Source organism: Peromyscus maniculatus, chromosome 1 (genome assembly GCF_049852395.1).
Source record: "Peromyscus maniculatus bairdii isolate BWxNUB_F1_BW_parent chromosome 1, HU_Pman_BW_mat_3.1, whole genome shotgun sequence".
NCBI lineage: Eukaryota > Metazoa > Chordata > Mammalia > Rodentia > Cricetidae > Peromyscus > Peromyscus maniculatus.
Genome location: NC_134852.1, coordinates 161,276,926 through 161,291,071, shown reverse-complemented (window position 1 = coordinate 161,291,071; position 14,146 = coordinate 161,276,926). Strand labels below are relative to the sequence as shown.

Genomic DNA, 14,146 nt, shown 5'->3' with positions numbered 1-14,146 from the left:
ATGAGTGTTTTTGGCAGATCCACAATATTAATTTTATTCTCTGGATGCTGGGGAGGACGAAAGCGGGGCTGGAGTCAGCCCTTTTCTGGTTCCTTGTGGCTTCCCTCACGTTTGCGCTCCTGGATCTGACTGTCCTGCTTTTGAGTCTGTTCTGAGAGCCTCTTGCTTGACCGTGATGAGCCCCGACGGCTGAACATGGATAGCCTGCGCCACAGCACGGTGATCAGAAGACTTTCGTTAGATCTTTGTTTGCGGCGGCCTATGTTGTCCAAATCGACTTCGTTGCCTGAAAGGGCCAGGAGGCCACTTAGTTTAGTTCTGTTCTCTCTAGTCCAACCTTGGGGCAGTCCCTTTTGGGCACTTCCCTCTCCCATTCCCGCTCCCGCTCGCTCCCTGGACCCTTTTTCCGAGTCTAGTCCAGCCTTCCCTACCTTCCTCGTTCCCTTCTTCCTTTGCTTGCTCATCAGAGGTCTGATGGTCCTTGTCCTGACAGCAGCCCATGGCCCCGAAAGGCGCAGGACTCTGCCACCCTCCCCAGCCTGCTTAGCTCTGGGCCCAACTCTTGTGACGTCAGGGCTTGGGTAAGGGAACCCCTCCCACCCACAAGCCACCTCTCCTTTCTCTCATCACAAAAGGTTCAGGATCTCTGTGTGCGTTGGGCTGTTTATTAACAAAATGAACAAGGGTCTTCAAGGACTGGTAGATCCAGGCCGCTTCTTTTTCTTTCTTCTTGTTTGGAGAGTCCCTTGAGTCTGATCCAAATCAGGACGCTTCCGCTTGGCAGCTGCCTCCAAAGATGCCCAAAGTTCATCTGTCTCTGTGTCTTCTGGGGGTACCATGTTGGGCTCTTGAGGCTCTTGGGGCTCATCCTGATGAGTGAGAAGGAAACTCAGGAATCAGGGACAAGGAAAGAGACTAGCAGAAAAATAATTCCTCTGGACAACCAGTACTTTGATCCAGAAACCAATGTCATGTTCTGGAGTATCTCATCCTTGGCAATAAGCCTATAAAGGCTTGAGCATCCCTCAGGGAAATTAAGTTTACAGTAAAGAGACAGCCCTGGTTTATGTTCTGCTGTCGTCCATTCTCTCCACAGAGAATTCCTTGCCATCATGCCTTTGGCTCCCAAATTCCTACCCCTAACTAGTGGCTCACCTCCCAGTTATCCCTGCCTGACAGGAGGAGGCAGTTCAGTTGAGACTTGAGATAAACCTGTAAAATAAAAGGGGTCTTGAGTCCAGACAAGCTGAGAGAGAAACTTGAATGTGGGGCTGGGGAGAGGCTCCAGAAAAAGATGTTAAGAGAGGGTGAATGCCAGAGGGTTGGGCTCTCACCTTATGCTCTAGCCCACGTGGATTTCGGATTCTGTGTATCCTCAAGACTCTGTCCAAGCCACAGGAGGCTAAGAGGGGCTTGGAAGGGTGGCACTGGAGCCCCCGGACACTGCCTGCCAGCCCCTTCAGACAGCCCAGCAGACGCCCTGGAGAAGGGTGGAGGTGTCAGTGCTAGCTGCCTAGCCAATGAACATTTACTTAGTTACTGTTCAAACCACTTATGTTTCATGACTTAATCCTCAAAATACCCTAGACACAGGAGTTACCAGTGATATTCCAGTTTACAGGGGAGGAAACAAAGACACAGGGTCCAAAGAACTAGTCCAAGGTCACAGTTTTTGGTGAGACAGAACTTGAACCCAGGGAATGAATGTGGCACTGCCAGGGCTCCGTGACTCCCTGCGCTACCTTCTCTGTCCCCTCCCCTCTCCCAAGCAACCCATCATCCACTCACCTTGTCGCAAATCAATTTCTGCTAGCTGCCCATGAGTGTTCCCTACAATGACAGAACTGTGGAGGAGACCAGAGAGGGGGCTCAGTACCTCTGGAGTCATTCCAGAGCATTTCCCCTTCCCCTCAGCACTCACTTGCCCTCAGGAGTAAGGGTCATGGCTGTCAGTGGGTACTCTCCATAGGTGGCCTCTAGGACTGGCCGGCGCTGGGGAGAGACTGGATCATAGACACGAACCTAGAGGGAAGACTGAGGTATCACAAGAGTATCCTTAACTACATTGGACCCCAGTATCTTCATATCTATCATCCTTCTGAAGACTGCTTAATATTTATTTAATTTCCCCCCCCTCCCAAGACAGGATTTCTCTGTGTAGCTCTGGCTGTTCTGGAACTTGCTTTGTAGACCAGGCTGGCCTCAAACTCACAGAGACCCACCTGTGTCTGCCTTCTGAGTGCTGGGATTAAAGGGGTGCACCACCGTGCCTGGCAAGACTGCCCCCTCAGAGGAACTTTCTCATTTGCGGTATGTACTTCATCTCATCTCAGGATGTTGGGGGAAGGAATGCTTAGGAGCATGAGCACAGGCTGAGGGCAGATGTCTATGTTCGAGAACATGTAAACATTTGTCCCTCACATGCCTATCTAATGGTAGTGGAGGAACAGAAAAGCAGACTGGACCAAAGCTAGAAGGTGGTAGATTTCAAGCAGGAAAGCTTAGCCTTACCAGGGAAGGAGGGGGTAGCTCTTCATATGTTGTGAGCAAAAGCCTAGTACCTAAATCAGACTTTATTGTGAAGGACTTTACAAATGGCAAATAGTGACCCAACCCCGCCTGAGTCTCAGAACTTCAAATGAAATAAGCCACAAAGATCCCTAGCCAAGCCCTCACCCAAAACTGGAAGAGCTGAAACCAGAAAGGGGTCCTCAAAGTAAATTAGACAAATTTGAGGACTACAAAGTTCTTTCTCTGACCATGCCATCCCGAATATGCCCAATCTTGTCAAATCTCATGAGCCTGGTTGGTACTAGATGGGAAGACTATATAACTGTTTTGACAGCCGAACCTGATTTCCACCCACATCTGTTCCCTGTGGAACCCAGTGTGAAAGGAGTACTCCCTCTGCTTCCCCTTCTCGGTAGGAGAAAGAAAAAGTTAGAGTTCAAGAAATTTCATCCTAGAATGCAGTAAAGGGAAAGTCATTGGCTCAGCCATGGGCTTGACCAGCTGAGGGGCTTGACCAGCTGTGGAAGGAAGTATGAGCTCCTTCGAGAGTCCAGGAGAGAGGAAGATGGTAAGACATCATGGGAACCTAGTTTGCCAGGAAACACAGGTTTTTTTTCTAGGAAGCTATTTCAATCCAGGAGTAAGCAAAATAGCCTCACCTGGTGGTACCCTGTGCATGTAACAAGCTTCTGTGACCCAGGGAGGAACTGTATATCCTGGTCCCAAATAGGAACCCGTAGATCCAGCCAATCATTCCGCACCTGGTGTGGAGGTACATATGGGACACAAGGTGTCGGTAAGCTTGACCTGCTCCTTCAGTCCTCCATCCCCCAAAGCCCATCTAGGCCCCAACCACAGTCAGTGGCCTCCATTTCTCCCAATCTCAGACAAAGCATCCCCTACCCCTCATCACTTACATTCTTGGCCCTGAACACAGGCTGCTCAGACCTCTGTAGGTCCCATACTTTCAAAGCATTCTCTTTCCCACACGTGGCAACCACATGGGTATGTGCTGGGTCTTGGCGCATCCTACACACTCCAGGACCCACCTTCAGTTCCAAGAGCTGAATAGAACCAGAGAGGAGTCAGTTCAAGAGTGCTTAGTCCTTAATCTCTCATCTACCAAATTCCCCATTGGATCCCTACCCTGGCTCCCACCCTCTCCAAGCAGTAGGGCAGGTGAACCTTACTGGGTCAGATGATGCTTCCTTGTCATTATCACACCAGACTCGAAGGATTCCAGAATCCACACATGTGATAAGGGTGCTGCAATCAGAGGAAGAAACACTGGGATTTTTAAAGAGTGTAAACCAGGTTTAGTGGTTCATACCTACCTGTAAAGGGCATGGGAAGTAAAGGGGGGACCAGGAATTCAAAGTCAGCCTGGCTATATGAGACCCTTTCTCAAAAACAAACAAACAAGCAAACCAAACCCAACCAAACAGAAATAACATAATCCTCTTCCCAAGAAGCCCACACCTTTTCCCAGGCTCTGGATAGCCTGAACCTATGCTCTTCCTCACATCTGCCTACCTAGATTTGAGCTCTATATTGCTTGCCTGGGTGGTGGCAAACAGCATCTCTAATACTCCTCACTCTTACAGGCTCAGAGCTCGGTCCATGACACTTCCCATTGAAAACCCAATTCTCAATTACCTATGAAATAAAAATCTCAACTTAGTACAAAAGCCCTTTCCAGCTGGGCAGCGGTGACGCACACCTTTAATCCCAGCACTCAGGAAGCAGAAGCAGGCAGATCTCTGTGAGTTCAAGGCCAGCCTGTGCTACAGAGTAAGTTCCAGGACAGCCAGGACTATTACATAGAAAAATCTTGTCTTGGAAACACACACACACACACACACACACACACACACACACACACACACAAACAAAAAAACAACCAAAAAAAAAAAAAGGCTTTTCCATTTAACCTCAATCAAATGCAAAGCCAAACTTACATGTATAATGCTGCTTCCCCGACTTCAACCTCCAAATGCTATCTGTCCTGTGCATAAAGCTTTTCAGTCCCTTAACCCTCAGTCTCTGCTCAGCTAGTGTCTTCTTTTTAGAGTGTCCTTATCTTTTCTCTGTCAAGATTATTCTTGTACTTCAAGATTCAGTTCAAAATTCCATCTTCTGCATGTCCTTTCTGGAGCTCATCTGTTGAATTACCAAAGCAGCCTTCTCTCTTCTTTGATCTAGAGAAGCCGCGCTAGGCTATTAACCTAGGTGAATCTTCTTCCTAGCTATCACTTTGGAAGCTTCATTATCTTATTGGTTTTTGTCAATCACTACTTAAAAGCATGCTCAAAAGCATGAAATTACTTGCACAGAACTTTATAAAGGCACCAGGACAAAAACTCTTGGATGCAAACTTTATGAAGGCACAAGTTAAGCCCTTGTACTTTCCCCCTGATAACCGGCATTCAGCAACTTTCCGATAAATGCATGTTAGAGGAATGAATGAAGGCAAGAACACCATTTGCAATCTCTCATCCCAGAGGCTGTATCAGCTAAGGGTTTAACTTCAGTATTCAGTTCACCCAAGGGAGCCTCAACACTCTTCCTGTGACGTGAGCTAAGGAATGGTCCTTACCCATCGGCCTGGGCGAGACCTCGGAACGTGCCCTCCCCGCCTGGGCAGTATCTCTGGCTCTGGAATGTACCCTCCTCGGTGTTAAAGTGTCTCACGGTCCTGTCCGCGCAGCCCACCAAGATCTGCCAGCAGAGAAGGGGAGGATGGGAGAAAAGCAAGGCTGCCGGCCCGTCTCCTATCTCCGGCCGGGCCAGTGGCCACTCACCTGGGTCTCGTCACCTCCACCCCAGCACAGAGCATTCACCGCCTCCTCACGCCGCGGCTGTCCAGACGGCGTGAAGTTCGTCGCATGTTTCCGCTGAAGGTTCACCCCTGAGGGACAAGGACGTCAGTCACGCTGGGGTTACAAGCGACTCCTACACCTCCGGACGAACAACTCAGACACTCACCTTTCAGAATCCCCGTCTCGGTGCCGACCCACACATGGTTCCATCGCGCAGAGGTGGCCGCCATCGCAGACCCGCCTATGGCTCGCACTTCCGGCGCGCCACCACCGGCATCATCAGGGGACGCCGGACGCCGGATTCAAACTTGACAACACGGAACCAGTGGGTCGGTCGAGCTCTGTCTCTCTCGTTTCCCTCCTTTTCTCCCTCCTCCTCCCCCGCCTTCAAAAAGGTCTTTCATCTCAGCACTCCGGAGGCAGAGGCAGATGCGTCTCTGTGAGTTCCATGCCAGCTAGGGCTACACAGTGAGACCCTGTCTCAAAAACAAAAAACGGGGCTGGAGAGATGGCTCAGTGGTTAAAAGCACTGCCTGCTCTTACAGAGGTCCTGAGTTCAATTCCCAGCAACCACAACCATCTCTAGTGGGATCTGATGCCCTCTTCTGGCATAAAGTTATACATGCAGATAAAGCACTCATATACATAAATAAATAATAAAATCTTAAAAAAAAAAACAAAAAAACAAAACAAATAAAAACCCGCAAAAAAACAAAGTACGGAGGAGCACTGGTGTTATTAACCCTAGGATTTCGCAAGCCCTGCAGATATAACTGAGGCCTGCTTTTTTTTTTTTTTTTTTTTTTTAACCCAGGTTAGCCATGAAGCCACTTTGTAATCTAGGCAGGCTTTGACTTTATAGTCCTGACTCAGCCTCACAGTACCTGGGAATTACAGGCTAGTTTCAAACAAGCTCAGCTTTGACAGCGCCATTCCTGGAAGTGTGAAAAATGTAGTAATCACAGAAACTCTACCAGTCCCACCTTGTTTTAGCTTTATGCAAAAACAAAACAACAACAAACCACAAACAGGACAGGCTTGTAACACGATCTTTAAAAGGTCTTTTAATAAAAAACCCGGAGTCAGATATTGGGATAAATGCTATAAAATCACAAAGACAAAGGGCCGGGTGGTGGTGGCGCACACCTTTAATCCCAGCACTGGGGAGGCAGAGCCAGGTGGATCTTTGTGAGTTCAAGGCCAGCCTGGTCTAGAGAGCAAGATCCAGGAAAGGCACAAAGCTACAGAGAAACCCTGTCTCGGGAAGAGAGAGAGAGAGAGAGAGAGAGAGAGAGAGAGAGAGAGAGAGAGAGAGAGAGAGAGAGAGAGAGAGAAAGGCAAAGGGACAAGCCACTGTCACGTCTTAGCTCTAAGACTCAGCCTGGAGAGAGAGAGAGAGAGAGAGAGAGAGAGAAAGGCAAAGGGACAAGCCACTGTCACGTCTTAGCTCTAAGACTCAGCCTGAAAAGGCTTCAGTTCCTGATGCCTTATGTATCTGTCTCAGCCCAGCCATCATTTCCTTCCTAGTGCTGGGATTAATGGTGTGTGTGTTTCCCAAATATTGGGATTCAAGATTTAAGATCTCAAGTACTGGGATTAAAGGCATGTGATTCCCAAGTACTGGGATTAAAGGTGTGTGCCACTACTGCCTGGCTCTGTTTCTCTTTTAGACTGACTCAATCTTATGTAGTCCAGGGTGGCTTTGAACTCACAGAGATCCAGACAGATCTCTGCCTCCTGAGTGCTAGGATTAAACGTGTGTGCCACTGCTGCCTGGCATCTATGTTTAATCTACTAGCTTCATGATTTCTCTAGTCTCAGGTTCTTGGACACTTAACAGTATCAGATATCTTCCCTGGACATTGCAGCAAGAGAGTTTCCCCCCCACAACCCCCATGGGAGTGCTCCCCCAGATGGCATGGGCCTAGGAGAACTGACTCTGCCCCTCTACTGAGGGCATTGTTTGAAATGACCCAGACCTACCTGCTTAGCTACCACCCAGACCCATATCCTGGGTCTTGGGTTCGTGCACCCTAACAGCTGCCCCATCTGTGACCTGCTGGAGTACTCAAAGGGTCTGGTCCTGCAGAACAGTAACAACAGGTTCTCCACGACTCTGGGCAACAACAGGATATCTGAGAGGAGTTATGATGAGGGCACAGTGATGATGGTGTGCTAGAAACTAGAAGCCTTGAGTTAGACCAATGCACTGCAATGAACATTTTTCAGGTGGGGCTGATTGGGAAAAGGGTATACTGTGTGACACACCACAACTCCCAATGCCACTAGGATAAATGAAGAGTTGTTAGAAAGATATAGGAACAAGGTGGGTTTTTTATTTGTTGTTTGGTTTTCTTTTGTTTTTAATTAATTTTGGGGCATACTGCAGGGTTGAGGGGCAGATATAGAGGGACTTGGAGGTGAGTGAGATTGGGGTTCATGATGTGAAATTTCCAAAGGATCAGTAAAGAACTATGTTAAAATAAAATAAAATAAAGTCACTAGTGGCTTGTTCTGTTTTCTGATCTTCAGGCAAATTTTATTAGAGTACACAGTTATATCACCACACAGACTTGTTTATGGAGAACTGAAAAGTAAGGATCGTTTTGTGCTGTCAGTTAAAAGCATCCTTTCTGAACGGCAATGCTAGGTGCAACCTGATCTCATCAGTCTTCCTGACCATCCTGTGTTGGCTGTATCCCGTACTATTAAAGGAATTTCAGAAATGATTCATTATTTGTTTTTGTTTTTGGAGACAGGGTTTCTCTGTATAGCCCTGGCTGTCCTGGAACTCACTTTGTAGAATAGGATGGCCTTGAACTCACAGAGATATATGCCTGCCTCTGCCTCTGGAGTGCTGATTAAAGACGTGTACCACCACTGTACGGCTATTAATATTTTCTAAGTATGTATAGTCTCTGCACACGGGTTTGTGCACATGAGTGCAGATGTTCCAGGAGGTCAGAGGTTATGATCCACCATGTGGGTGCTGAGAATGGAACCCAGGTATTCTGGAAGAGCAACAAATTTTTTTTTGTTGTTGTTGTTGTTAAAAATAAGTTTCCATTTATTGTAAGAGCTGAGTTGCTGTTTGTAAGTCTGTTTCTTTCTTTATTTCTTCCTTGACTCGTTGGTACTTCAGTTTCCATGAGATTGTAGGCTTTCTGTAGTTTTTGTTGTTGTTGAAATCTAACTTTAAACCATGGTGGTCCGATAAGATACAGGAGGTTATTTCAATGTTTTTGTATCTGTTGAGATTTGCTTTGTGACCAAGCATGTGGTCAACTTTTGAGAAGGTTCCATGGGGTGCTGAGAGGAAGGTATATTCTTTTGTGTTAGGGTGGAATTTTCTGTAGATATCTATTAAGTCCATTTGAGTCATAACATCTGATAGGTCCTTTATTGCTTTGTTAAGTTTCAGTCTGGTAGATCTGTCTTTTGATGAGAGTGGTGTGTTGAAATCTGCCACTACTAGTGTGTGGGTTTTGATGTCCAATTTAAGCTTTAGTGATGTTTCTTTTATAAATGTAGGTGCGTTTGTATTTAGAGCATAAATGTTCAGAATCTAAGACTTCATCTTGGTGGATTTTTTTTCCTGTGATAAATATGTAATGTCCATCCCGATCTCTAATTGATTTCAGTTTAAAGTCTATTTTATTAGATTTTAGGATAGCTACACCAGCTTGCTTCTTAAGTCCATTTGTTTGGAAAGACTTTTCCCAGCCCTTTACTCTGAGGTAGTGTCCGTCTTTGAAGTTGAGGTGTGCTTCCTTTATGCAGCAGAAGGATGGGTCCGCAACAAATGTTCTTAACCACTGAAACATCTCTCCAGCCCCATGACTCATTATTATTATTATTACTACTACTATTATTTTATTATTTTCTTTTTTCTTTCTTTTTTTTTTTTTCCTGAGACAGGGTTTCTCTGTGTAGCAGTCCAGGCTGTAGTGGATTTGCTTTATAGACCAAGCTGGCCCCTTGAACTCACAGAGATCTACCTGTCTCTGCTCCCAGAGTACTGGAATTAAAGATGTGCGCCACCACTGCCCCACTGCCTGGCATGACTCATTATTAGTGAGGTGCGTGACTTCATTCTTGACTATAAACGAAAGCTAAGGATGGAAAGTGAAATTGTCAATCTATTTAGGTGTGTTTTGAAAAGTAGAGTCCAGGTTGTCATTTTTATTTGCTCAGATAGAGACTTCATAATAGAAAAAAAAAAGGGCTCTACATTGGAAAATACAAATCTGCAAGGTTAATAGAAAACATTTCTCTAAGTCAAGTGTGGTGGCACACACCTGTAATTCCAACTCTCAAGACTGAGCCAGTCTGGGCTACATAGTGAGGACTGAAACTGAGACCCTGTCTCAAAAGTGTATGTGTTGGGCTGGAGAGATGGCTCGGGGGTTAAGAGCACTGTGACTGCTCTTCCAGAGGTCCTGAGTTCAATTCCCAGCAACCACATGGTGGCTCACAACCTTCTATAATGAGGTCTAGTGCCCTCTTCTGGCATGCAGAACACATCTATATACATAATAAATCTTTTTTTTAAAATATGTGTGTTAGAGGTTCTCCCAAATATATGGTGCAAAGCTTTAAAGAAAGAAAGAAACCCTAACAGCCTTCTAAACAAGAAACTGGGAATCATAGATAACTAACAATAAAACTCTGGAAAACCTAAGTCTGAGAGATAATGACAGGCTTCTCATCAAACGGCCTGAAGTAAAACTACATTCTAACCAGCATCTTACTAGACTGGGAAGAGAGCTATAGTAAAATAACAAGTTTCCAGTTTTTCAAAAACTCTTATATTTAGTGCTTTCGTTTTAAACCCCATATATTCTTCCTGGGGGAGGTTGCACCATAACCTTAGCTTTTCTTTTGCTTTTTCTTTTGTAGCTGTGGTGTTTCATAAGGCCTGATGCTTTACTTATTCTCAGATATATAGTTATTTTTTAAGTCAATGTTTCAAAATTGGTACTACACAACAGGAGTGTATATTTTTGGGAAATAATGCTTTAAAAGTGTCCTTACATGCTGGGCGGTGGTGGTGCACACCTTTAATCCCAGCACTCAGGAGGGAGAGCCAGGCGGATCTCTGTGAGTTCAAGGCCAGCCTGGGCTACAGAGTGAGATCCAGGACAGGCACCAAAGCTACACAGAGAAACCCTGTCTCGAAACACCAAATAAATAAATAAATAAATAAATAAATAAATAAATAAATAAATAATGTCCTTACTGTCTTCGTCTTTTGCACGCTCAGTGTGTTTGCATAATCCCACCTAGCCCTCCTTAACATTCTGGAAATTGGTCCACATACTTTGTAATCGCAATGCCCTCATGATTTCTTTTCTTTCCAGCTTGTTCCGTTAGTCTCTTTTATGAAGTTTGGGGGGGGGGGTCCCCAGTGGGCACCTAAATACTGAATGACTTCTTCCGTATAGCTAGAGGACATGGCACAGTTTCAGAGCTCAGGTTTAGGAGTTCAAAGAACTGTGTGGTGATCCCTGCTTGCCAGCTCCCGACATGATGGACTGAAGCTTGGTTCTTGGGCTCCTGTCGCCCCTATTGTTAAAAATGGATAAATAGGCTGGAGGTGATGGTGCACGCCTTTAATCCCAGCATTCGGGAGGCAGTGGCAGGTGTTTCTCTGAGTTCAAGGCCAGCCTGGTCTACAGAGTGAGATCCAGGACAGGTAGGGCTACACGGAGAAACAATGTCTGGGCGAAAAAGTGGATAAACAGTACAGAAGATGTGAGCATTGAGAACATTGAAGTGTGGCATTTATGTCCAGTCAGAACCTCCTGGGAAGTTGCCCTTGTCTTTCATTCCCTCAGCTTCCTTCTGCCCCTGCCTCCCCCCAACTTTGTTGTTATTGGTTTGATATAAGAAAGGGCTCATTATGTAGACCGTGCTGGGTCTTGAGGTCCTACTCCCTACTGCCTCTCCCTCTGGTGTTGTTAAGGTTCATCATTCTTTGCAGGTACAAGTACTCTCAAGGTAGGCAAGTCCCTGCCACAGAGCTACACTCTCAATCCCAGGAGGTAAATTGAAGCGATTTTTTCCCAAGTCAAAACCTGCCTGTATGCAAAAGCTATCAAATCGGGCTAAGAAAGGTCTTCAGTCCCCATTTCCACGGAAACTATATTAATATAACTGTTGGGAACCTAGTTCTAACTCTTAGCCTGGATTAGACATAAAGGCTTGTCTTTGTGTCAAAGCCAATTTTCTGACTAGAAACAAAAAAACAAAACAAAAAAAGTTTGTTTTGTTTTAATAGGGTTTCTTTGTGTAGTCCTGGCTGTCCTGGAACTAGCTCTGTTGAGCAGGCTGGCCTTGAACTCAGAGGTCCACTTGCCTCTGCTTCCTGCAGGGCTGCCACCTGCCCAGATCCACCTGCAAGTGCTGGGATTAAAGGCATGTGCCACCACCTGGGGTGGAAGGGAAGCTCTTTAAGACTCAGAAGCTTCAGAAGTCCCCCAAACTGACCAGATGTCCCAGTCCTCTTCCCCGCCAAGCTTACATAAGTAGTGAAGACTCCCGAGAGACACTTGGGCAAGCGGAACTGGCCGGAAGAGAAACTCTTCCGTTTGTTGAATGGCTGCCAGTTGCGCAGTGACTTCCAGGCTCCCAGCTTTTGTAAGGGATCAACTGGGGTGGTGTGGGCTTTTGGTAACCTTATCTTTTAGTCAATTCTGCTCCCGTGTGGAGGCAAAGGCTTTAATCGGGTCCACATAGTGAGTTCCAGGACAGCTAGGGATACACAGAGGAAACCCTGTATAGAGAAAAAAGAATGAAATGGCTGGCATATACATGTAGTAAGGATAAAGTGACATCTTTTGCCTGCCTGCCATGGGAGACAGGATCTTCCTTATTTCTTCCCATGATGCTCTAGAAAAGCACACAAAATGGGTGTGTCAAGAGCACAAAGTGAATTCTAATGAAGCCAGAGTGCTTTTAAAAACAGGACTTCATTAGTGCACATGTAGCAAAATGCCCTGGTGCTTCGAGTGGGAACAACCTATGTATGAATTGTCAGCCAGATGACACAGCTAAGATAAAACCAGTTACTTTTGCGTGTGCATCAGTCTCCCGTGGTTTTGGATTTGCTATGTAGCCAAAGATGATACAAACTGGGATTACAGGTGTGACACCAGATCCCACCACTAACTTCATATCCAACTCCTTGCTACTAGAAATCAACCATTCTAGCCCTGTTCCCAACAATTTTTTTAAAAAATATTTTTTAGCCAAATGAATGGAAACACAATAACTATGAACCAAAGGCTGAGGGACCCCCAGCTGGATCAGGCCCTCTGAATAGGTGAGACAGTTGATTGACTTGATCAGTTTGGGAGGCAACTAGGCAGTGGGACCAAGTCCTGTGCTCATTGCATGAGTTGGCTGTTTGAAACCTGGAGCTTATGCAGGGACACTTGGCTCAGGCTGGGAGGAAAGGACTGGACCTGCCTGGACTGAGTCTACCAGGTTGATCGCAGTCCTCGGGGGAGGATTTGCCCTGGAGGAGGTGGAAATGGGGTGGGCTGGGGGTAAAGGGAAGGGGGGAGAATAGGGCTGATATGTAGAACTGAATGGTATTGTAAAATAAAATAAATTAAAAAAAAATAATCAAGATAGAAAAAAAATATTTTATGCACATTGGTGTCTTGCCTGCATGTGTGAGGGTGAGATCTTGGAATTACAGTTGTCAGCTGCCATTCGGGTGCTGGGATTTGAACCCAGATTCTCTGGAAGAGCAGTTAGTGCTCTTAAATGCTCAGCCATCCCTCTGCTCTCTTCTCTCAACTCTTTCTTGTTCAAGTAACCAATGGCTTCCCAGTCTATGGCTTTGCCTAACAGCTGTTTCCCTTTCCTGGTGGAATGGCAAATTACTTCTCTTCTGTTTCTTCATTCTCTTTTTGGCCTCTTAGCACAGGACTTGTGAGATTCAAAGTTAACATATTTTAATTTTGAACCATGCCTAACAGACCCATGTAACCAAAATACCTCTGATCTACAAGCCCCTCACCCAACAGAGTTCCTGCTGGAAGCTATTGCTTATGGCAAACCAACCATGTTTTCATTACCCTAATCATATTTGATCCATCTCCACTTCGGTGCTCTACCCCACGTGGGTCGGAATTCCACAGGCTGGAGGTAGTCAGCAGGATTGTTTGCTTGCCCAATTGTACCAAACGGGAAATGTAATGAATTAGTTTTCCTTAAGGTGCTACAAACTGATCCTGGGTGTTTTCCTAGGAACCTGGGCATGGGATGTGGCCAGAATTTCAAGGTTGCTTCAAAGTCGGCTTTTCAAACTGTGGTAGTGTCTCTCGTTTTTGTTCTGCAGGCTCTCTACACACATGAATAGACCATGGCCTTTCTTTCGTTTGGCAGCCAATATTTTGGTTTATTCCATGTGAGGACATCATAAAACCCAGGGATTAATACCCCCTTTTAGGCAAATGGTGTTAGAAGACAAGCCTTTTATAGGCTACAGTGAGGCCAGAGTAGTCTAGGGGACTATACACAGAGCACCTGAAGTTTCCTGAGACTTGAGCAATGTCTGGGAGGGCCATGAACAAGACTATCCTTGCAGTAGCTCTTTCTACACATACTGACTGCTTAAGTTTGTTTATTGTCTGGGACCCTGTCACCCACTTAGAGCTATGTGAATTAGTCAAGGACAGAGCCTGGGCCCCCAAGTCAGCCCCCTCAGCCAGCTAAGTGTGATGCTAGCCTCCATGGCAGCCTAGTACTTGTCCAGGCTTGCTTAAATATGACTATAAACCCCAATCAGAAAATTCAAAGGTTAC

At 45.9% G+C, this 14,146-nt stretch overlaps 2 protein-coding genes across 2 annotated transcripts; both read right to left on the bottom strand.

Annotated features, from left to right (window-relative positions):
* Positions 1-5: 5 nt before the first annotated feature.
* Positions 6-609, bottom strand: Tex54 (testis expressed 54). The gene is made up of 2 exons (XM_015988694.2): positions 432-609; positions 6-286 (listed from the first exon to the last, which is right to left on the bottom strand). The coding sequence occupies exons 1-2, from the start codon at positions 499-501 to the stop codon at positions 75-77; spliced, it is 282 nt and encodes a 93-aa protein (XP_015844180.1). The 5' UTR covers positions 502-609; the 3' UTR covers positions 6-74.
* A 36-nt stretch (positions 610-645) lies between these two features.
* On the bottom strand, positions 646-5,624 carry Wdr74 (WD repeat domain 74). Its single transcript, XM_006995171.4, has 11 exons — positions 5,497-5,624; positions 5,313-5,419; positions 5,108-5,229; positions 3,702-3,777; positions 3,429-3,575; positions 3,171-3,272; positions 1,922-2,022; positions 1,789-1,844; positions 1,335-1,480; positions 1,156-1,212; positions 646-869 (listed from the first exon to the last, which is right to left on the bottom strand). The coding sequence occupies exons 1-11, from the start codon at positions 5,558-5,560 to the stop codon at positions 690-692; spliced, it is 1,158 nt and encodes a 385-aa protein (XP_006995233.1). The 5' UTR covers positions 5,561-5,624; the 3' UTR covers positions 646-689.
* Between the last annotated feature and the right edge of the window lie 8,522 nt (positions 5,625-14,146).